Here is a 22,848-nt window from a genome sequence, read left to right on the forward strand (position 1 = left end):
TCTCGTCACGAAACTACAATTTGAAAGTCCAAAACGACGTTAAACTCGCTCAGGAAGTCTGCACCCAAGATGGCGTCCGTCGCTACCTGCGGTGCTACCATAAAATATAATTCGAACTGATCATCTCCTAATTTGAATTCGATCCAAGCTTGCTTCTTAATTTTCTCAGACTTCGAGAGCCACGCAGAGGAAAACACACAATTTGTAACTGGAATGTAAAGAAACTTTAGTCCCCTTTCCAAAAATCAATTAAACAATTCCTCGGACATTACACTGACCTCTGCTCCACTGTCAATTAATGCTATAATTTCTTTATCTCCAATTGCCAACTCCACATGTGGACACCCGGGAAGGTTCACGTCATTTATGAAATACGCAGTAACATTTGCAGGGTCTTCAACAAAACTTTCATCACAATCTGCACATCTGTGATTATCGCCAGGCACTACCTCTCTCTCGCTTTCTAGCCTCTGACTCAGCACTGGACCTGGGTTTCCACCCTCACGTTCGGACAATGCCGTGCGATAGAAGTTGAGCCACTTGTATCAGGGGACATGAGACACCGACGCATCCGTCCACATTGTATGTTAAGATGTCGGAAGTTGTTGACCTGTGCATTTAGCTGAAAAGAAATCGAAGCGCGAAACGAGAGTGTGGGTAAGAAAGTTTTTATTGTACTCTCAAACCTGCAGATGTCAGATGGATCATTTTGCAACTTCACCAGAATGACGACAACTGATTTCGAGGTACTGTTGCAAATGGTTGGGAGTTCAATTGCGAAGACTAACACAAAATTTCGAGATTCAGTGAAACCAGAGACAAGATTAATCATAACCTTGAGATTTTTGGCTTCTGGGGATCCCTATACATCTCTGATGTATACATTTAAAGTCTCGAAGCAACTCATCAGTGAAATAGTGCCAGAAGTGTGCCGATGTTTGAATGAAGCACTCTCTGATTATATAAAGGTGAGTTATTTTTAGGCCTAATTATTACTATTAGTTGAATCAGTGTCTTTTGGATCAGTGGAGGGCAAAGCGACCTGTGTCGCACATTGAGACCAATGGTGCCGCATGACAGGTTGACTTGCACTAACACAAAACAGAGCCTACAGGGTTGCAATATTTACATCCTTACGTTTTCTGACTGAACGTTTTTGTTTTTTTAAAGAAATAAATATTACATTGTAATAAGTTCGGTGTAAAGTACTTTTACAGGAAAGGTGCTATTATTTCTTTTTATTATTCACTGTGTAACATTATTTAACAATAACATGAATTTTAAACATATTGAACCAAACATTTCCTCAGAAATATTCAGTAGTGGTGGTGTAATTATTCACAATAATTATTGCAATACAGGACACATTAAAGCAAAATGATCCTATGGATTCCGGTATACATACTTAATTAAATCATTGTAGCTAATAATATTACTACTTATGTTAATAAAAAAATAAATACAATTAAATTGCATATAATTATGTTTTAAACAAAGTCTGAACAGAAAAATTATGTGTTATCATATATTTCAGTGCGTCTAAATCGTTAGTGGTGTTTTCCTGATTTTGCTGCAAAAGTTGACTTGATTGTGGTGTTCCTATGTTTGAACAGTATGACTGCGATGAATTGCTTGAATCGTATGCTGACTGGTTAAAGTATCCATAATTTGGTGTTCGATTAAATTTCCTCATTAGACCTTGAAGTAACGTATTATTTATATGTTATTTTACCACAGCTACGACTTCCTCATCTTTGATTTTTCGTAATTCTGCTGCAACATATTCACCATAAATCGTAAATCCATCTCTGTCACGATATTTATCATGCAACGACGCCATTATCTCATATGCTTTTGATAATTTCTCATCTCGGTTTGTATCTTCCGTTTTTTTTTTCTGGGCGGTGGTTTGACTGGACGACATATTTTCACTTTCTTCTACATCATTCTGTAGGGGTATAGCTTCATCGTCATCGTCCCCATCAGCAACCTAAAATAAAAATTTTGTCATGTATTTACCTTATTTTTCAGTTACCTGAAACAGAGGAAGGTTGGCGAGAGTTAGCACACGACCAGGTGCGTAGGTGCGATAGATGGGAAACATATTAATTCAAGCGCCACACAACAGTGGAAGCATGTACTACAATTATAAAGGTCTATTTAGTATTGTTTTGATGGCTATTTTGGACGCTGACTACAGAGTACTTTACGCAAATTGTGGTGATAAAGGAAGAATTTCCGATGGTGGTGTTTTTCAAAATACAACATTTTGCCACAAGTTACAAAATGGACAGCTTTCTATACCAGGGCCAGAGCCAATAATAAATGAACAATATGTATTACCATATGTGCTTGTGGCGTTTCCATTAACTGAAAATATAATGAAGCCATTTGCCGGAACACATGAACAAGGCAGTATTACAAGAGTTTACAATTATAGGTTATCAAGAGCACGAAGATTGGTTGAAAATGTTTTTGGAATTATTTGCTCAGTATTTCGTATTTTTCAAAAACCTATACTGTTTCATTCCGACAAGGCTTGTAATGACTTGTTTATATGTGCATAATTTCCTTAGACGTGAGAAAGAATCAAGAGTCAAAATATGGATACTGAAGATGTGAATTCTAACTCCGCTACTCAAGGTTCCTGGTGGCGCGAAATACAAAATTTTCGGGGAATCCGGGACCTGGATAGGGTAGCGAGAAGATCTACTGTAGCCGCTGCAGAAGCTAGAAAGTAGTTTGCTGATTATTTTTTGAGTCCCTTAGGTAGTGTACCTTGGCATACTTTTGTATGATGTATGATATAATGTAATGTGTATGATTATATATTATGATGTAAGTACACTGGTGTAAGCAAACTACGGAATTTCACAATAACACAGTGCAGATATCTAATTTAAAATTTGCAATAAAATAATTAAATTGTACTCACTTTATTTATTCCACCTGAACATCAATAATAAAAATAAATGTTGGTAGGCAAACCAAGCTGGAACATACACTTCATCAGCTCCTGCACCACTCTTCATAGAATTTTGAATCTTCTTTCTTTCGCGCATAAACTGTTATCGAAAGTTGTGCATTTTCGCTTCGATGATGTTTCGTGGTGTTCCCATTTCTTCCGCGATGCTGTTCCGAGCATCTGTCTTTTTATTCCGATTTTTATAATCGGCATGTTGCCCGTTCCATAGACATTGATTTCCATGGTATAATTCAATCAGTTTTAAAACACGATCGTTCGACCACTGTACATTCGTTGCTGGTCCCGTGACACGTCCACACTGCACGCAAGCTATTGCAACACTCGAGACGTTCTTTGATCTTTGATGTTCCTTCGTGTTGCCTCCTCTCAACCGATAAGCGGGCACATGATATTTGTTGCGGAACGCACTGCGACTTGTCGAGGCACATCAAGCGACTTTTTGCCCTAGTGCGTCCTACCCTCGTTTTCCGAATTGTTCCTGTTGGCGTCCCTAACCCCGCCCTGCCTGGATTCAGCACTAGGGCCAAAGGCGGGAGCTCGTGGATTCAAACTCGGTTCACCTCGCTGCCCTTGGCTAGGCCCATGCACGTACGCACTTGCTCCCCGGCGTGAAAAACATGGTTCACGGCGCTCGTAGTTCTCGTCTCCTCGGAAACACTGGTTGGTCGGAAAATGTACACCCCTCACGTAATGGTTGTTACGTTTGCTCTGCCACCATCATATCGGTTCTGACCAGATGAATGACCTTGGTTGGGCCTGTTCTGAGGTGGACCTGGGTTCTGCCCCCCTCTACTTGAATCTGTCTGCTCCGTTGTTTCTAACTTATTTAGGGTCAACCCATCTTGTATCGTTCGTACACCAGCCGACAAAAGAGCCCTTCGGACACAAAGCGGGAAGTGCCCCACTACTCCGTCGACTAATTCCAGCTCGGACAACTTAGGCGATAAATTGACGGCCAATACCGAATACTTTAAGAAGTGTGACGACATTCTTTCATTCGAATTTCTGTCGAAACAATCCTGATTCAACTGGCTAATAACTTGTGATTGAATTTGAAGGCCCCACAACAACTCAGTGAACGCTCTCTTGAACTGGTCATAATTAGTCAAATCTTCGTACACTGCAGTGAACCACTGCTTCGAATACGAATCGCAGATTCCCTTCATCGCTATAGGCAATTTAAGCGTTTCAGGCACACGTTTCAAGCGGTAGTAACCGTCTAATTCGGCCAAAAATTGCACATAACATTCATTCAATTGGTCAATCTCATCATTTACAAATTCGGTTACCTGAAAAATCCTCTCATTCACACCCTCAATTTGTTGCTGGGTATCTCGTCGAAGGGCTTTCACGGATTCGGATAATTTGCCGCACTCCTTGTCCATCCTTGCAAGAGCTCGTTCGTTTAAAATGTTCTGATAACTTCTCTGAAATTTGGGTAATGTCATTTTCCAATTTATCTAGTCTTTCTCTATCTTCCTTCCTCTCCTGCTCTCTATTCTACTCATCCTGTTTTCAACTCTTTTGAGTTCTTCCCTTTCCTCCTTCTCCTGTTTCCTAATTTCCTCAGTTTTTCTTTCGTTTTCTAATCTGTCCTGTTTGTCTCTTTTCCTTTTTGCCCCGTTTTCTTGCTTTCCTGACCTTATATTTATTTCCTCCCTGAATTATCCTCAGTTGAGCTATCGGAAAACATTGGTTGGGCGGCAGGTAGTTCGTGAATTTCACTTTCACTCAACCCCTCACAGTCTCGCTGCTTCTCGGTCACTGACCTTGTGCTGTTCCTCAAGTCGTGGGCAGCCTCCAACTCCACGTGTCGCTTACGTAGTTGGTTATTATAGCGTTCCGCCTCGTCCTATGTTTCGGTTGTCCCCTTGTATGTCTTCGACCTGGTAGGAAGGACGGGGAAGTTCTAGGAAAACCCAGTGCTCATTGTTATAGCCGTGTGCAGGTATACGACGAAATTTAAAGTTTTTTGTGGCTTGCTGTGCTAAGTGACAAAGACGACCGGCAAATATATTCTTCGTGCAACTAGGTGCCGATATCTTTACGGAGAATTTATGCGTAAATTGGTGCTTGCCTTAGCCCAGACTCACGAGTCGCCACTGATGTAGATATAACGTTACTAATTATTTTAAATTCTTTTCACAAGTTAAACCATTCAATCAAATCTATATTCTTAATGAGGTAAAGAAACAATTACCCCACTCACACGTGCATGTACAAGTACTTCACCATCAGCCCCAGGGGTGTCAACTTTAACTCACTGTCTGGACCGCGGGTCATATCATAAGTGTCTCTCCCACAGAGCCCCTGAGTTTTCCTCACTCACTCACAGCCTAATGCGTATTGGACGTTCAGGGGTGGCCACGATTTAGTTGCCTTTGTTCTATGCATCTGAGTACAAACACCTTTCACATTCTCACAAATACTCTGCCCTATTTAGTCGCCACGGCTGTATGCAAATTGTCCCTAAGACCAGCTATTCACGTTCTGAGGAAATACCCTAAAATAGGCCACGACTATTTTCTTTCAAGCCATTTCTATTGCAAGTCACACTGCATCAACACATCCATATTCCTCATCGGTGCACTGGAGTCGATAAAGGTTCGTTAAATATTACCCCATCATCTGAAGCAGCAACTGAGGAAGACCTCAACAGAGACGATCAGTCTCCAACCCCAAAACCGAATTACTTTTTATTTGAATATGAAACACGATGTGTAGGAAATTGACTGTCTTCTTGGATGTTGCGCAGTGGAGTCTGACAGACGTTTATCGACGTTTGAGAGATATCTGCTGGCTCCATCATCATGTCATCCCCTGAAACGTCAGCAATCGTCTACCACAGCGCAAAATCGCAGAAGATAATCGACTTCACACTCGACTGACCTTGACATTTCTCGATTTCAGCATCACCGACGCGGAGTTTGTTTAAAGACCGAGAGAATTTGAGGCGATGAAATCGTCGTTCACTTTAAGCCTTCACGCGTCATCTACGTGGCTTACGACTTGGTTGTCTCAAAACCCTAAAATGGCTGCTTAAGTGTATTCTTATTCATTAATGAGAAGACAGATGTAATGTGAACCCCCGTTTGGGGACTGCCGGAACTCGTCACTGAAACCGAACTATCCCAGGCCGGGAGGTGGTACGATTGCAGGAATGGCGACAGCGGTTAAGCCAAAACACCAAATAAATGCACCCCGTTTGGGCAACAAAGAATATTTAATAAAAATTATATAAATATAGAAATAAAGAAAACCAAGAGACACAATTAGGTCAAGTCTCCCAGGGCTGAGTGCTCGGTTGGGTATGTGAGTAAACACGTATAAAACTAGACTCCCCAAACAGCTCGAGTCGTTTCCCTCAGGACAGACACACACAAACTGTCCTGCCCTGCTGTCCCATCAGGGCCTCGAAGCCAGAGGCTCCAAAGAACGTCGAGAGGGGAGATAGGCCACTTCGAGCCATGAGGCATGACTCAAATGCTAATACTTCTGATTGCTGCAACAGTGTTATTCGATGCGGGGTGTGGAGGGGGACTAACTAACTAACTAACTAGATGGCTTACGGAACCCTAAGGTTCATCACCGAATTAACTAAAACCCTCCACCGGACCCTTTCCTGGGCCAACAAAATCCAGTCTCCTTCGACTCCTATCTCCCATAGATTCCCCCTGAAATTATCCTCCCATCTATGTCTAGGTCTCCCCAGCTGTCTCTTCCCCTTAGGCTTCCCAACCAATATCCGGTGCACACCTCTTGTCCCATCCATGCGAGCTACATGTTCCACCCATCTCATTCTTCTCGACTTAATTACTTTGAAAATATTAGGGGGGAGTACAGATTTTTAAGCTCATCATTATGCAGTTTTGTTCCCAGGTATTTGTTCTTTGTAACCCTTTCAAAGGACTTATTAGCCACCCTAAGATAATTTTGCCCGCCTGTCTGCTGACGACGTGATACTAAAATGTACTTAGTTTTTTCTGAACTTAATTCTAGCCCCATCTGTCTAATAGCCTCTAGCAAAACTTCTGCGTTCCTCTTTATTGTATTCATATTGTCCCCCAATAAATTAATATCATCAGCATATGCCAATAGCTGATGTGTCCCGTTCAATTGCAAACCTTCCTGCCTATCTTGGACTTTCCTAATGGCATATTCTAGGGCAAAGTTAAAGAGCAAGGGAGACAAAGCATCTCCTTATTTTAGGCCGTTCTTGATGAGGAATGTCTCAGATACATTTTTACCTACTCGAATTTTGCTACAGGTTTCATTTAAGCACATTTTTATTAGACTCACTAGCTTTGGTATACCAAATTCAAAAAGAATATTATATAACACTTCTCTCTTCACAGAGTCATAGGCTTTTTTGAAATCTATAAATAATTGATGTACTCTCCCGCCGAACTCCCATTTTTTCTATAGTATCTGACGAATGCAAAAGATCTGATCAACTGTTGATTTGTTTCGTTTGAACCCACACTGATGATCCCCAATAATTTCATTCGCATATGGGGTTAATCTTGCCAAAAGAATGTTGGATAGAATTTTGTATGAGGCTGATAGCAGCGAAATTCCTCGGTAATTACCACACTCAGACTTGTCCCTCTTCTTATGAATAGGAATAATTATGGATTCCTTCCATTCTTGTGGCATCTCTTCCTTATCCCAAATTAACTGAATAAGCTTATGGATCCTCATATGGAACCCTTTTCCACCTGGTTTAATTAATTCGGCTGGAATCTGATCAATACCTGGAGATTTATAACTTTTCAACTTCCCAATGGCTAGTTCAACTTCATCTAAACTAGGTTCTGGCACCATGGAGATGACAGAGGCAGCACGCACCTCCGAAACGTCGGTAAACTACCACACTACAAGGCTCAACAACATAGAAGCCAGCCATCTTCATAATCGCCGTCGTGAGAACCAGAAATCTCCTACATTTACGACTCAATCTTGGAACATTTTCAGAAAATTACAATAAGTTTATCACTAAATTGTAACTACACGACGACGAGCTCATCAATTACTTAGCTAATGCGTTTTTTTTAATTCGTCTTCATGAAAGCTAGACAAACCGAACGACGCACTACTGTCTCGTATTCTGAAGGTCCCGTGTTCAAATCTCGGCACAGGGTCAGACTATCCGGAGATTATTTCGTGAGTTTTGTCAGTCACTCCAGACAAACTTCGAGACATTCGACCCGCCTTAAATTACGAGATGAACGAGTCCTTCCAAGTTCATTACTATTAACACACCACCGCATCATTTTACTCTTTACAGGGCCTAACCTAACCTAACCTAACATAACTTTAAAGTGTCCTTAAATTAACCATGAGTGAGAATTATACGACATGCAACAATATAATCTAACATAATATAATACAGTGAAACCTCTATCCATCGTTCCCGGAACTATCGTTTTCCCGGATGCATCGTCCGTTTTGTTCGGTCCCGAATACATCCCATATAAAATAATGTTACATTTTCCCGCTTCTATCGTTCCTCGAACTATCGTTTTATAGCATCGATCGTTCAAAAATCTTAGTCCCGGCCCACAATTTTCCCGCAATGATCGTTTCTGAGAATTTAAAATGCTGGGTTTAGAGATAAATTAATACCGAAAGACGCATAATGTTTTTGGAATAAACAGTAGCGGTAACCTGTTATGTCGCCCAACCAGCACAGATTCTTTTGGAATGAGGGGTCAGCGGTGCAGGGGTGATAGTTGGAATGAATGGCGGTGCCCATTGTCAGAAATTTTACGATTTTAATTTGGGTGCACTCATATTTCGTTCCAGCGATGCCAGATGGCATGTGCAGTGTGAATTTCTTCACAAATGCTTTTATTATAAGTACAAAGGAAAGGCGAGCGAAACTTTTTCATTCTTCTGGTTCATATCGTGTGTTTTACAGCTACGTTTCGTTGAGTTCGGCAGTAATAGTACTTCCATTTTTCCTGTTACAGACCGCGAAGGTTGATGGAGCCGCGAGGAAGAGGGAGAAACGACGAATGCGAGCCCGAACTTTGCCGAGTTTTGCCGAAGCACACGCTGCATTGGCAAAAGTGAAGTCGTTCTTTTATGCGCATAATATTAGTGAACGTGACGAAGAAGGCATTTTGAACGTGGAAAGGGCTCTGTTTGGCCTAAAACGTAAAGTTTTGACAAACCAGTTGTCCATTAAAGACTTTTTTAGTAAAAAGAAGTAACTTTGAAAGAGAAACATTGTTTTTTTTTTTAAATTTTTAATGCTTTCCCGCATCTATCGTTTTCCCGCATTCATCGTTTTTATTTCCCACCCCCGCCGAAAACGATGCATCGAGGTTTCACTGTATAACACATTTCTGCCTTCAGCAGTCAATCCAGTCCTCAATATGGCCACTATATGTTCCTCCGAAACGTCTACAAGCCAGAACAATAACTGCTTCAGTCTATGAAGAAATCCTGGGATCATTGGCTACCCCAAGTTTCCTGGTTCTTCTCAGTTACCTTAAAGCAAGCACAGAATGCACTCTCGCGATTTATCATTCATAACCATCCTGTCATATTTAATTAATGGATACGCAACATTATCAGTTGATAGAGTGTTGAAGGAACAAGAATGAAACACCATCTTCTCAGTCATGGTGAACGCCTTCTAACTTCTTTACCCATCAAAAGAAAATTAGTTTAAAAGTTTATATCTTAATTGCGTCATGCTTGTATTCTTCAATATATTAATTTTATTCACCGTCTTTACACAAGCTTATAGATTGTTAAAATCACATAAAATTATAACATTTCTTCATTTGATATTGTTACATTTTAAAATGACGACATGTTTCGATGTTCATCCTATCATCGTCAGGTCTATCAATTAAAATTTAAAATCTGTTGCACTTGCTGCCCTGCGTATACTGATTTGTTCTACCCATTAGATTTTATTTGTTTAACCTTCAGGCTTCTTCCATTAAATTTGGAGGCTGCGTCTAGATGCCTTAAATCTGCAAAATCAATTTTAATTTTCATATCGTGATTCTGGATAATGACATAGGAAATGGAATAATTTTAAAGAATTATTACGCAATATATCGTAATACAAGCAAAAGAAAAGTAATCACAAAATATTTGAAGTATTATAACATACCGGGTTGTGTGTGATGTGCGTGTCCGATATTACGGAACGGTAGACTGCAACTAAGCTGTGTGTATCGTGTGTGGCTATATATATTAAGTGAAAGTTGTTCAGGGGGTTGGGTCGATGGACTGTAGAATATTAAAGATCGGATTGTTTGTGTAGATGTTACTGTCGTTTAATGCAAGATTTTGTTTATGTGTTCTTTGTATATGATATTTTTCTATGGTGTCTCTATGTCGCTTGTTTTGTATTATTTTTATAATGTCCAATGTTTGTTCTATTTTGTTGTATGCATGTCCCGTGTTTAATATGTGCTTTGCATATGCTGAATAGTCTTTATTGTGTTTAATTGCTGTAATATGCTCTTTATATCTTTGACTAAAGGTGCGTCCGGTTTGGCCTATATAGGTTAACGGGCAATCATTGCATTTTAACCTATATATGCCTGGTTTTTCGTATTGATTTGTTGTGTCTATTTGTGGCTTTTGTTTCAAGATGTTTTTTATTGTGTTTTTTGTTCTAAATGCTATTTTTATGTTATTTGTTTTAAATGTTTTTGTTATATATTTGGTTTCTTTACCTATATATGTGAATGTGGCCCATTTGTTTTGTTTATTTTCGTTTTCGTCTTCATTTATGTTGTTTACATTGTTTATTTTATTTTTGGGTTTTAATTCGTAATTATTATATCCGTTTTCTATTAGAATTTGTTTTATTATGTTACATTCAATTTGTTTGTTTATTGTGGTTATGGGATATGTATTTTTTCGGTTTATTAAGTAATTGATAGCCATTTGTTTATGTTCATTTGGATGGCATGAAGAGGCATGAATTATGGTGCTTGTATTTGTGGGTTTTCTGTATATTTTGAATTCGAAGTTATTTTCGTTTCGTATTATAGTTAGATCTAAATAATTTAATTTGTTATTTTGTTCTGTTTCTAAAGTGAATTGTATATTTTGATTTATGTTATTAAATTCATTTAAAACATTTTTTATATTTGTATTTTTTGCATCAAAAATCATGAGTATATCATCAACATATCTACTGTAGTATTTGATTTGATATTTGTTTAATATATTTACTATATAATCATGCTCGAGATATTGCAAGAATATTTCGGATAATATGCTTGAGGTGGGAGCTCCCATGGGTAATCCTGTTTCTTGTTTCCAATATTCATTGTTGAATTGGAAATAATTTTGGTTAATAATAATGTTAGTTATATTTGTAATTTCATTTATTAGATCTGTATTTATATTTTGTCTATTTAATTGTCAAATAAATTGCGTGTATCAATTATTAAATTTGAAATGAAAGGTACTGAAGTGCAATGCGAATATTAGATTCAACAAATTATGTTTAAAGGAGAGAATAACACCGAAATATGTAAAAATAAAAATACAAGGAAATAATCCTAATATACAAATAATTCAACGAAAAGCAGAAACATTATATATAAAAGCAGAAATCAAACAATTATACAAAAAGAAATATCAATTAAACATATTAACCTATAAAAAACATTTAGAAGCTGCAAACATATGGAAGGATGCATGGATTGACATAGAAAATGAAATAACACAAAAATTAAAAACCGAATTGACTAAATTATATCAAAAACAAAATAATAAAATAAAAACATTACTAAACAAAATACGAAACGAAGATAATAACGAATACAAACAAAATGAACCATCACACCATTTCGCATGTCGCGTAAAGAACCTAACAAATATTCAATTCACACAAAACGAATATAATTTACTAAACAAAGGTTTAAAATACAATTTACATCACAAACAAAAAACATGGATCACAAATCTAGCACTGGAAGCAGAAAGTGCAATAAATCTAATTCCTATACAAAAACAAGACCACATACGACACATAATAGCTGACAAAATTGAACACCTAATAAAACAAAACAAAAAGAACGATCAATATAATAAAACACATATTAACGAATGGAAATTAATAAAAAATATCAAACAAAAATTACAACAAAATAAACTAACAATTACGCAAGCAGATAAAGGAAAAACCATCATAATACTCTCTATAGAACAATACCAAGAATACATTACTCAATTTATAAACAAAAATGAATTCACACAACTAACACAAAACCCAACACCAAAATACCAAAAGGAAATACAAAAAATAACCCAAAAATGTAATAACATTTTTAATCCTCCTAAAACACAATACTATAATCACAGTGCCACCGCACCAATCATCACAGGACAAATTAAACTACATAAGAACCCATATTCTATCAGACCACTAATAAATTGGACATCAGCCCCTGCATATAAAATAGCAATAAAAATATCAAACATTTTAAAAGAATACTGTAATCTACCAAATACGTTTAACATAACAAATTCTATAAAATTAATAAACGAAATCCAACAATTGAATTTTCATAATAAAAAAAATATACAAATTTGTTCTTTTGACATCAGTAATATGTATACAAATATTCCAACAGTCATGCTACGAGATATTGTAAGAGATATTCTAAATAGACAAAATATAAATACAGATCTAATAAATGAAATTACAAATATAACTAACATTATTATTAACCAAAATTATTTCCAATTCAACAATGAATATTGGAAACAAGAAACAGGATTACCCATGGGAGCTCCCACCTCAAGCATATTATCCGAAATATTCTTGCAATATCTCGAGCATGATTATATAGTAAATATATTAAACAAATATCAAATCAAATACTACAGTAGATATGTTGATGATATACTCATGATTTTTGATGCAAAAAATACAAATATAAAAAATGTTTTAAATGAATTTAATAACATAAATCAAAATATACAATTCACTTTAGAAACAGAACAAAATAACAAATTAAATTATTTAGATCTAACTATAATACGAAACGAAAATAACTTCGAATTCAAAATATACAGAAAACCCACAAATACAAGCACCATAATTCATGCCTCTTCATGCCATCCAAATGAACATAAACAAATGGCTATCAATTACTTAATAAACCGAAAAAATACATATCCCATAACCACAATAAACAAACAAATTGAATGTAACATAATAAAACAAATTCTAATAGAAAACGGATATAATAATTACGAATTAAAACCCAAAAATAAAATAAACAATGTAAACAACATAAATGAAGACGAAAACGAAAATAAACAAAACAAATGGGCCACATTCACATATATAGGTAAAGAAACCAAATATATAACAAAAACATTTAAAACAAATAACATAAAAATAGCATTTAGAACAAAAAACACAATAAAAAACATCTTGAAACAAAAGCCACAAATAGACACAACAAATCAATACGAAAAACCAGGCATATATAGGTTAAAATGCAATGATTGCCCGTTAACCTATATAGGCCAAACCGGACGCACCTTTAGTCAAAGATATAAAGAGCATATTACAGCAATTAAACACAATAAAGACTATTCAGCATATGCAAAGCACATATTAAACACGGGACATGCATACAACAAAATAGAACAAACATTGGACATTATAAAAATAATACAAAACAAGCGACATAGAGACACCATAGAAAAATATCATATACAAAGAACACATAAACAAAATCTTGCATTAAACGACAGTAACATCTACACAAACAATCCGATCTTTAATATTCTACAGTCCATCGACCCAACCCCCTGAACAACTTTCACTTAATATATATAGCCACACACGATACACACAGCTTAGTTGCAGTCTACCGTTCCGTAATATCGGACACGCACATCACACACAACCCGGTATGTTATAATACTTTAAATATTTTGTGATTACTTTTCTTTTGCTTGTATTACGATATATTGCGTAATAATTCTTTAAAATTATTCCATTTCCTATGTCATTATCCAGAATCACGATATGAAAATTAAAATTGATTTTGCAGATTTAAGGCATCTAGACGCAGCCTCCAAATTTAATGGAAGAAGCCTGAAGGTTAAACAAATAAAATCTAATGGGTAGAACAAATCAGTATACGCAGGGCAGCAAGTGCAACAGATTTTAAATTTTAATTGATAGACCTGACGATGATAGGATGAACATCGAAACATGTCGTCATTTTAAAATGTAACAATATCAAATGAAGAAATGTTATAATTTTATGTGATTTTAACAATCTATAAGCTTGTGTAAAGACGGTGAATAAAATTATTATAGTTTAAAAGTTGTTTTGTTAAATCGTTTTAGTAAAATAGTTTAATCGTTTTTGTTAAGTAGTTTAGTAATTTTAAATAGTTAAATTGTTTAGTTTTTGTTAAGTAGGTAAATTATTAATTTTTTGTAAAATAGTTGTTTTTAAATAGTTCAATTGTTTAGTTTTTGTTAAATAGTTGTTTTTAAATAGTTCAATTGTTTTTAGTTAAATACTTAAATTGTTTTAAGAAAATTAGTTAAACAGTTGTTTTGTTAAATCGTTTTAGTAAAATAGTTTAATCGTTTTTGTTAAATAGTTTAGTAATTTTAAATAGTTTAATTGTCTAGTTTTTGTTAAGTAGTTAAATTATTAATTTTTCGTTAAATAGTTAAATTATTAATTTTTTGTAAAATAGTTGTTTTTAAATAGTTAAATTGTTTTAGATTTTGTTAAACACTTAAATTGTTAATTAGTTTCTAATTAAATATGAATTATATATTTAAGGATATTAAATAAAAAACATGTTCATAAAATTTTCTGTTGTTATTTTGGCAAAGTAATATTTGAATGAACTTGTCGCCCTCAGTGCACTAGTGGTTAATGTGGTCGCCACTGGACCCAAGCTATGCGCGTTCAAACCCGGCCAAGGTCGGTGGATTTTTAAAGGGTGATAAAAATCCATAGCACAACTTCCTTCGGAGGGGAATTAAAGCCGGCGGTCCCATGCCTTAGATTTAGGACACAAAAAAGCATGAACGAGATGTTTCGTAAGCAAAACTCGCTGGCCACATATCTCCTGATTCCTATTAGATGGCTCTAGCAGACAAAAATAAGGATTGAGTAGAAATTGTGCGGAGGTTGTGGGCTGGTCACTCACTACTGGCAACTGCACACTTCGAAAAGACCAGGAAGAGAGAATATTTTAACTTGGTACCACAAACCACGAGTATGTGTACTGAAACAATTAGTAATAATATTCTGATGTGGGGGAACATTTTTTGTTCCAACATTCTCAAGGTAACAAATGATCGCTGCTACTTACACTACATGACTGAAACTTCGGGCTCTGAATGCATGTTCTTGTAAGAGATCCAAAACAACCCAAAAGGCTCAAAATTGTAATCACTTTTTGCTTATGTGTGTCATGCTTAATTTTGCCCACAGTCCGGTCCACATCCTTAAGGGTTAGACCTCAGACAATTTAGGCCGTTTGAACATTTAGACCTTTTGACCATTTAGGCCGTTTTGACATTTTAGGCCCTCTGGCCCATATAGGCCCAGTGGGGCATTCAGGCCCTTTGGACAATTTTGGCCCTCTGGCCCATTCGGCTCAATGGTAATTTTAGATCATTTAGGCCACCGAAGCTCAACCTGGTCTTGGAAAAAAACCCAACCTATCAATTCACCAACCCCCGTAAACTATCCTAGCCTAACCTAAACTAACTTAACCCAACACAGCCCAACCTAACTTAACATAACCTACCTAACTCAACCTAACCTAACATACATTTACAAAACTGGCCGTTGGGTCATTTAGGTTATCTTAGCTATATAGGCACTTTTGACCAGTTAGGCCCTTTGGACATTTAGCCCATTTGACGATTTAGGAACTATTGACCATTTAGACATTTTACACCATTTAGGCTTTTGTCCATTTAGGCTCTTTTGGAAATTTAGAACATTTGAGCCACTTACGCCCTTTAGACCATTTAGGCACTTTGGCCCATTTAGGCCCTTTTTACATTTTATGCACTCTGGCCCAATTATGCCCTCTGGACAATTTAGAACTTTTTGACCATTTAGGCCTTTCTTACATTTTAGGTTCTTTTGACCATTTATGCCCTTTCGAAATTTTAGGCCCTCTGGACCATATAGGCCCTCAGGAACATTTAGGCCCAGTGGGACATTTAAGCCCTTTGGACAATTTAGTCCCTCTGGCCCATTGCTGATTTTCGGCCCTTCAGGCCAATGAATCCCACCCTGGACTTGGAAAGAAACAGCCCAACCTAAACTAACCTAACCTACATTTACCAAACTGGCCTTTCTGTCATTTAGGCCCTGTTAGCAAGTTAGGTCCTTTGGACAAATCAGGCCGTATGCGCTATTTAGGCCCTCTGGGCCATTTAGATCCTTTTGACCATTTAGGCCATTTAAAAATTTAAGGCCCTTTGGGCAATACAGGCCCCAATGGGCCATTTAGACCCTCTGTGCCATTTAGAACCTTATGTGCACTTGGGCCATTTGAGACTGTTAAGCCCTCCGGGCCATTTATGACCTTTTGACAATTTAGGCCCTTTCGACATTTTAGACCCTCTGGCCCATTTAGATCCATTGAAAAATTGAACTCCTTTATACCATTAATAGCCTTTCATCATTTAGGCCGTATGGGCCACTTAGTCCCCAATGGGCCATTTAGGCCTTTTCACCATTTAGCTCATTTGTGGCAGTTTGGCCTTCTGGAAAATTTAGACCCCCATGGGCCATTTAGGACCGTTGCACAATTTATGCCCTAATGGGCCATTTAGGATCTGTGACATTTTGACCTTTTGGCCACATACCCTTTTCATCCAGTTATGCCCTCTGGGTCAATTAGGCCCTTTTGACAATTTAGGCCCTTTGGACAATTTAGTCCCTCAGGCCCATTTAGGCCCTCTGGACAATTTAGTCCCTCAGGCCCATTTAGGCCCTTTGGACCATTTGGGCCTTTTTGACAATTTAGGCCCTTTGGACCATTTGGGCCCTTTTGACCATTTAGACCCTTTGGACATTTTAAGCTCGCTGACCTATTAAGGCCCTCTGGCCCTTTCAGACCATTGGTAATTTTAGGCCCTTTAGACCACTGGGGCCCACCTTGGACTTGGAAAAAACACCAAACCTATCAATCTGCCAACTCCCCGTAAACTAACCTAGCCTAGCCTAACCCAACCTAACCTAACCTAACCTATCCTAACGTAAACCAACCTACCACTAAACCAAACGTAACAACCTAACCTAACGTACATTTAGATAACTGGCCTTTGGGTCCTTTAGGCCGTTTTGGATATATATACCCTCTTGGGAAGTTAGGTCCTTTAGACATTCTAGGCCCTGTGGGTGATTTAGGAACTAATGGGAAATTTAGACCTTCTGGGCTATTTAGCACAATTGAGTCAGATAGGCCCACTAGATATCACAATTTTTGCTGACTAAAGATTTAAAGAATCAAATTGTCTAGAAACAGTGTCAATAATCTCAAACTGAGTGGACCATCCCACTGTAGTTGACCTTAGCCACAGTTTAGAACTAAAACATGTACATATAGCCTATTTTTATGTGATAACAGATAAGGTAAAAGAACTCATGTCAAAAAAAAGGATGTTCCTTGATTTCCTAAGTTCCATGTTTCCCCCCACCTAAGCAAATTCTTGGATCCTACTGCAACATTCTTCTCATAACATCAACTTCAATGTCCGAGAACAAAGACAGGATGTCTGGTATATGATGTAATGTTTTGCTGCAAGAGAAAGGTTCATTCTTGTATTTGCCATAAAAAAAAGTACTCGATAAACTTGCATTCACAATTAATATTTATAACGCCTTTCAAAGTTGCCATAAGTGGCGTGGTCAATGTCTGATTTGCATGCAAATCTCTGAGATAGGTCATGCAAGAGATAAGGAGGATGGTCAATGTTAAACATTTTATGCTTTCAGCTTTTGGAGCCCTTCCTTCTCTGTGCCTTACATTCAGTTGCTGTCCAGCACAAACTTCCTTCGTTAAAGATTGTGGCCATCGTTGAGACTGCGTTTTGTTTTCTGCCTAAGGTTAATTCTCCAAAGGTATCAGGCACATACACCAAATTTATTCCCATTAAAACAGACAGTCATCTGTTAACCATAAACTAATTTCAACAGAAATGAGTTCAAAGGAAAATGATGTTCACAGGGAACAGATACATCAGATCTCTGTTCCCATGCTAAATACTTACCAACAAAGTACTGCATCATTTTGATGTTCATCATATTCAAAGGGCCTGTACCCGATCACCATTTCAAATGCCATTACGCCGGCACTCCACCAGTCCACTTCCTGTAACAATTAATATTACGGGTAACAGCTGCAATCAGACACTTTCATTACATTGCACACTTGTACATTTTTCACAAGGCTCTCCAAAAAACAGAAACTTTGTGGTTAGAATGAACTAATTGTTCGTTTCTTGCCTCCAGGTTAACATGGAACATTTCTAAGTCTGATAATGATTTTTTCTTCTTTTATCTATTTCATTTAGTTATCTGTCTGATTCTTGGTCAGCCACAGATTGGGGTGAATTTTCTTATGATTTTCTTTGAGTGCTCAGTCAGAACCTTAAAAAAACACTTTACTAAACACCGTTTACAATTGACATTATACAGTTATACTATCACTTATTTTACATAAATGACATTAGAACGCAAGTGAGGAAAATTATCAAATGCCATTACACCCCATTCAGTGATTATTAAAATGCTACAGGGTAAAGCTAACAGGAGCATTTTTCTATTTTTCTGTCGAGAAAGCACCTACAAATGTTCCATGTTTGTTCCGAACTGCTGTGCCTCCATCAATACTGTTTACTGCAACAAGTTTTCGCAAATATTTATGTTTATTTCAGTTCAAGAACAGCTTATACACAGAGTGTGCACATGAAATGTATGCCATTTTAATGCTAGTGAATCATTATGCAGCGGAATATAAACTAAATTAATTTGAGAATGTTATATGATGAAGTTTATAACTCGTGCTGATTTAGTTTCCATATCTTTCCACAAGATGCACCACACTCGCAGCTGTTAAGACGACATCTTAAGCAGAGGAATTCCTCACGCCTGTTTTAAAGAAGTGTGTCCTATTGACATGCTGTTGGAACAAGACAGAATGCCTCCACATTTTCACAACTAACTGATAGACAATTAAATCGCAAGTTTTAAGAGAATTTTATTGACAAGGCTGGGCCTGTGACTTGGCCACGCTGTGTGCAGGAACTTCCTCCCCTGAAAGCATTCTTCTGGGGGTACATGAGGATGCTATCCATGTGCTAACAGTGACTTCCACTTTGCCAGAACTTGGTAGGAGAATTGGCTAAAGTCACCCTAGACCTCCTTATAGAGTGGACTGAATCTGAATATAATTATGTTATCTGCCAGGCCACTTACAGCACCCTCATTGAACATCTGAAATTTAGGTCATGAACACTTGATCACATAAACTACTAAAACCCATTCAGTTTTAATTTCCATGCCTTTTAGTTGGTGAGCATGGAGCAGTGTGGTAAGGGACATGGAGTATTTCAATGGCCTTGAAGCATGAGGTTTGGTGATAGCTACTTCATTTTTCTTTCTGTTTTTGGGTGTAATGTGCCACAAGAAGATACTTAAAGCTACTTGCATGCTGAGTCACATAAGAAACAAAGTCTGAACAACACTTATTTCGAATTTTAGTGCCTGGCTTTCAAATTCTGTTATATGACAAAAATGCATGTCATCATGCCAGATGCAAGGCAGCTGACTGCGCCACATTCACTCGAATGTTTGGCCTCCTCTCTTGTATACTGACTAGTTTATGCATGTGTCGTTACAAACTCCATGAAGTTACTGTGTGTGGCTCCAAACTCTTACAATGTGTTTTCTTGATAGTTTACATTAATCATGTTTGGCATAAAACCAAGAGCTTCTTATTATCATATTGTTAACAGACAAGAAACTTACATAGCTGTAGCCTTCGCCGATGAATATCTCTGGTGCCATGTACTGACTTGTGCCACACGGTGAATACACATGATCAACCTGATGATGGAAACAACACTTTGAGTAACTGTGACAGGAATTTGGGGCACAAAAAAAACACTGATTACGTCAAAAAGTGAAGACCACCATTGGACAAAGTCCTGAGCGACTTCCATTCACCTCCTGCCTTCAGAATCCATTTCTGTAACATCCCTCTTAATGCTATGATTCTTTCCTTAATGATTTCTGAAGCTGCCATTTTCTAAGACATTTTACCACTGATACTCTGTAGCATTTCTTCTCTCTCTACACGCCCCACCCATCGTAAGTAAGATCCTTAACTGTGACCATACTCAGTATGCTGTATGTACCACAAGTTTTATGTTTATACAATATTTAAACTAAGGAGGCCAGGGTCCAACAAGGACTGCAGTGCAAAATGAAGAAGAAAATGATATTTAAACTAGGCCCTTGGGTCATCCCTTTCAGTATCCAGTATTACACTTCATGTTTACCTCCTCAAATTCACAGGCCTTGTGATATCTTTTAGTTACACACACTGTGAAAATGTGTGGTCAAATATCAGGCACCTGATGCCTGTCAACTCTTTACAGGTCTCATACTTTGACACCCCTCAAATAAAGGGCACTGCCTGATGGACAGCGGCCCACATAGCGCTTACATTTACAGCCTATGTGTCCTTGTACGCACACTGAACAAAAGATAAGGTGGATATAATATTTACCTCTTCAGAGCTGACAAACTGTTTGCATAAACCATAATCTGCAACAGCAATGCGGCCCTGAAGATCTACCAATACAGGGCTATTCAAAAAGACTGTCGGGGTTTTGTGAATTTTTGTGGGGCAGTGCATTAAACGTACGACTATTATCATTTCACTGGTGGATAGAGAAACTCTCAAAGTTTTGTTCTGTACCGCCTGCCATTCAGTAGTTATGCGTTTGGCCGCCAGGTGTCAGCTTTTGCAATATGGCGGCTAACGGTAAGGAGAAGGCGTTTTGTACTCTCGAATATCATCAAAGTCGGTCCGTTACTATTGTCCAGTGGCACTTCCACACCAAATTTGGGAAGGATCAGCCCTCCAACAATTCCATTCGCAGGTGGTATGCACAATTTGTGGAGACGGGGTGCATGTGTAAAGGAAAAAGCAGTGGGCGTCTTTCCGTGTCGGAAGCGAAAGTGGGCCAGATCAGAGTAGCTTTCCAACGTAGTTTTAGAAAATCAACTGCGAGAGGTGGCAGGGAACTCGGCATACCGCAACCCACAGTTTGGCGTGTGCTACGGAAGTGACCAAGAATGAAGCCATATCGCCTAATGCTGCTTCAAGCTTTAACACCTGATGGCCACCACCGAAGGGCGGCTTTCTGCACTGCACTGCAACAACTAATGGAAGAAGATGGCTTTTGTGACCGACTGATTTTTAGTGATGAGGCAACCTTTCATTTGTGTGGAAAAGTTAATAAACACAATATTCGAGTTTGGGTTACGGAAAATCCCCATTGTTACGTTGAACATCAGCGTGACTCCCCCAAAGTGAATGTGTTCTGCGCTGTTTCCAAAATGAAGGTATACGGTCCTTGTTTCTTCGCCGAACAGACAGTAACAGGACTGACTTATCTGGATATGGTCACTGAATGAGGACAGAGCTGATTTCATACTGCAACAAGATGGCACCCCACCTCATTTCCATCGGGAAGTCAGGGCGTTTTTAAACCAGCACTTACCGCAGCGATGGATTGGACGCGGGACGACATTGATCAGAAGTTCCTGTCTTGGCTACCTCGTTCACCGGACTTAACACCACGTGATTTTTTTTCTGTGGAGCTACGTGAAGGATCAAGTTTTTGTCCCCCCTCTACCTGCTACTATCCTGGATCTGAAAGTGCGTATCAGAACCGCCATTCTAATCATCACCGTTGACACGCTGGGGTTTGTGTGGGAAAAATGGACTATCGTGTAGATGTCTGCAGAGTGACAAATGGTGCACATATTGAGCATTTATCATGCATGTAAAATAACTTTGAGAGTTTTGCTACACAATAAAACAAGATTCGTATTCCTACCTAAATTGTACTAAGTGTAGTGATTTTTTAAAACCCCGACAATCTTTTTGAATATCCCTGTATATTGTGTGGTTTTAGGTCTCGGTGTATGACTCTTAGCTGAAAGAAACAAAGTAACAAATAAATTCCTTGAACTGAGGGGATAGAATATGGTATATCTTGCAGTCTTACTGTGGTAATGAGATGCAGTTTCAATATTTTTATTTTCTGCTACATATCACCCAAACTAAGCTGTCATTGTTACTGATTAAATTAAATACCACTGACCCCAACCAATCTGAACTGTAGCTGTGACTTGAACCGTGATTATGAGTGAGGATCTACCATGTTGCTTATGTGTAGAGGGCTGGCATGAAGGTGTTTGACACCCTAGGAAATACTTCAACTTTACCACCACTCTCGCACAATATAATCTACTTTCAATTTTAGTACTGTACACTAGTGTGAGTATGAGCCGGGATAGCTCAGTCAGTATAGTGACTAGCTACGGGCTGGACGGCCAGGGTTCGATCCCCGATGGGGGCAAAGGATTTTTCCTCTAGCCTCTGCGTCCAGATCGGCTCTGGAGCCCAGCAAGGCACAGCAAGGCAGGGCAAGGCAGGGCAAGGCAGGGCAATGCAATGCAAGGCAGGGCAGGGCAGGGCAAGGCAGGGCACGGCACAGCAAGGCAGGTCAAGGCAGGGCAATGTGGGGCAAGGCAGAGCTAGGCAGGTCACGGCAGGGCAATGCAGGT

The 22,848-nt window shown here is 38.2% G+C and overlaps 1 protein-coding gene across 2 annotated transcripts; it reads right to left on the minus strand.

Moving 5' to 3' along the window:
• Positions 1-1,801: 1,801 nt before the first annotated feature.
• On the minus strand, positions 1,802-22,506 carry LOC147874119 (uncharacterized). 2 transcript variants are annotated; one of them, XM_087347405.1, is made up of 4 exons: positions 20,777-22,506; positions 20,014-20,091; positions 18,255-18,355; positions 1,802-1,990 (listed from the first exon to the last, which is right to left on the minus strand). In XM_087347405.1, exons 1-4 carry the CDS (start codon positions 20,924-20,926, stop codon positions 1,939-1,941), a joined length of 381 nt encoding a protein of 126 aa, XP_087203531.1. In that variant the 5' UTR covers positions 20,927-22,506; the 3' UTR covers positions 1,802-1,938. The 2 variants fall into 2 exon arrangements, with proteins under 2 accessions (XP_087203531.1, XP_087203528.1); XM_087347402.1 differs by lacking the exon at positions 1,802-1,990 and adding an exon at positions 14,825-17,782.
• Positions 22,507-22,848: the final 342 nt, after the last annotated feature.

This window comes from Zootermopsis nevadensis, unplaced genomic scaffold, assembly GCF_977971745.1.
Source record: "Zootermopsis nevadensis isolate Lab colony 2312 unplaced genomic scaffold, Znev_1.0 Znev_ptg000011l, whole genome shotgun sequence".
Lineage (NCBI taxonomy): Eukaryota > Metazoa > Arthropoda > Insecta > Blattodea > Termopsidae > Zootermopsis > Zootermopsis nevadensis.

Excerpts from the sequence above, each read along its gene's own strand:
- LOC147874119 (XM_087347402.1), bottom strand. The coding sequence starts at position 20,926 with ATGATAATAGTCGTACGTTTAATGCACTGCCCCACAAAAATTCACAAA. Across the intron at positions 18,356-20,013 it reads TCGGCGAAGGCTACAGCTAT|GAAGTGGACTGGTGGAGTGC; the intron begins GTAAGTTTCTTG and ends TAATTGTTACAG. Across the intron at positions 17,783-18,254 it reads AATGATGCAGTACTTTGTTG|CAAAACATTACATCATATAC; the intron begins GTAAGTATTTAG and ends TTTCTCTTGCAG.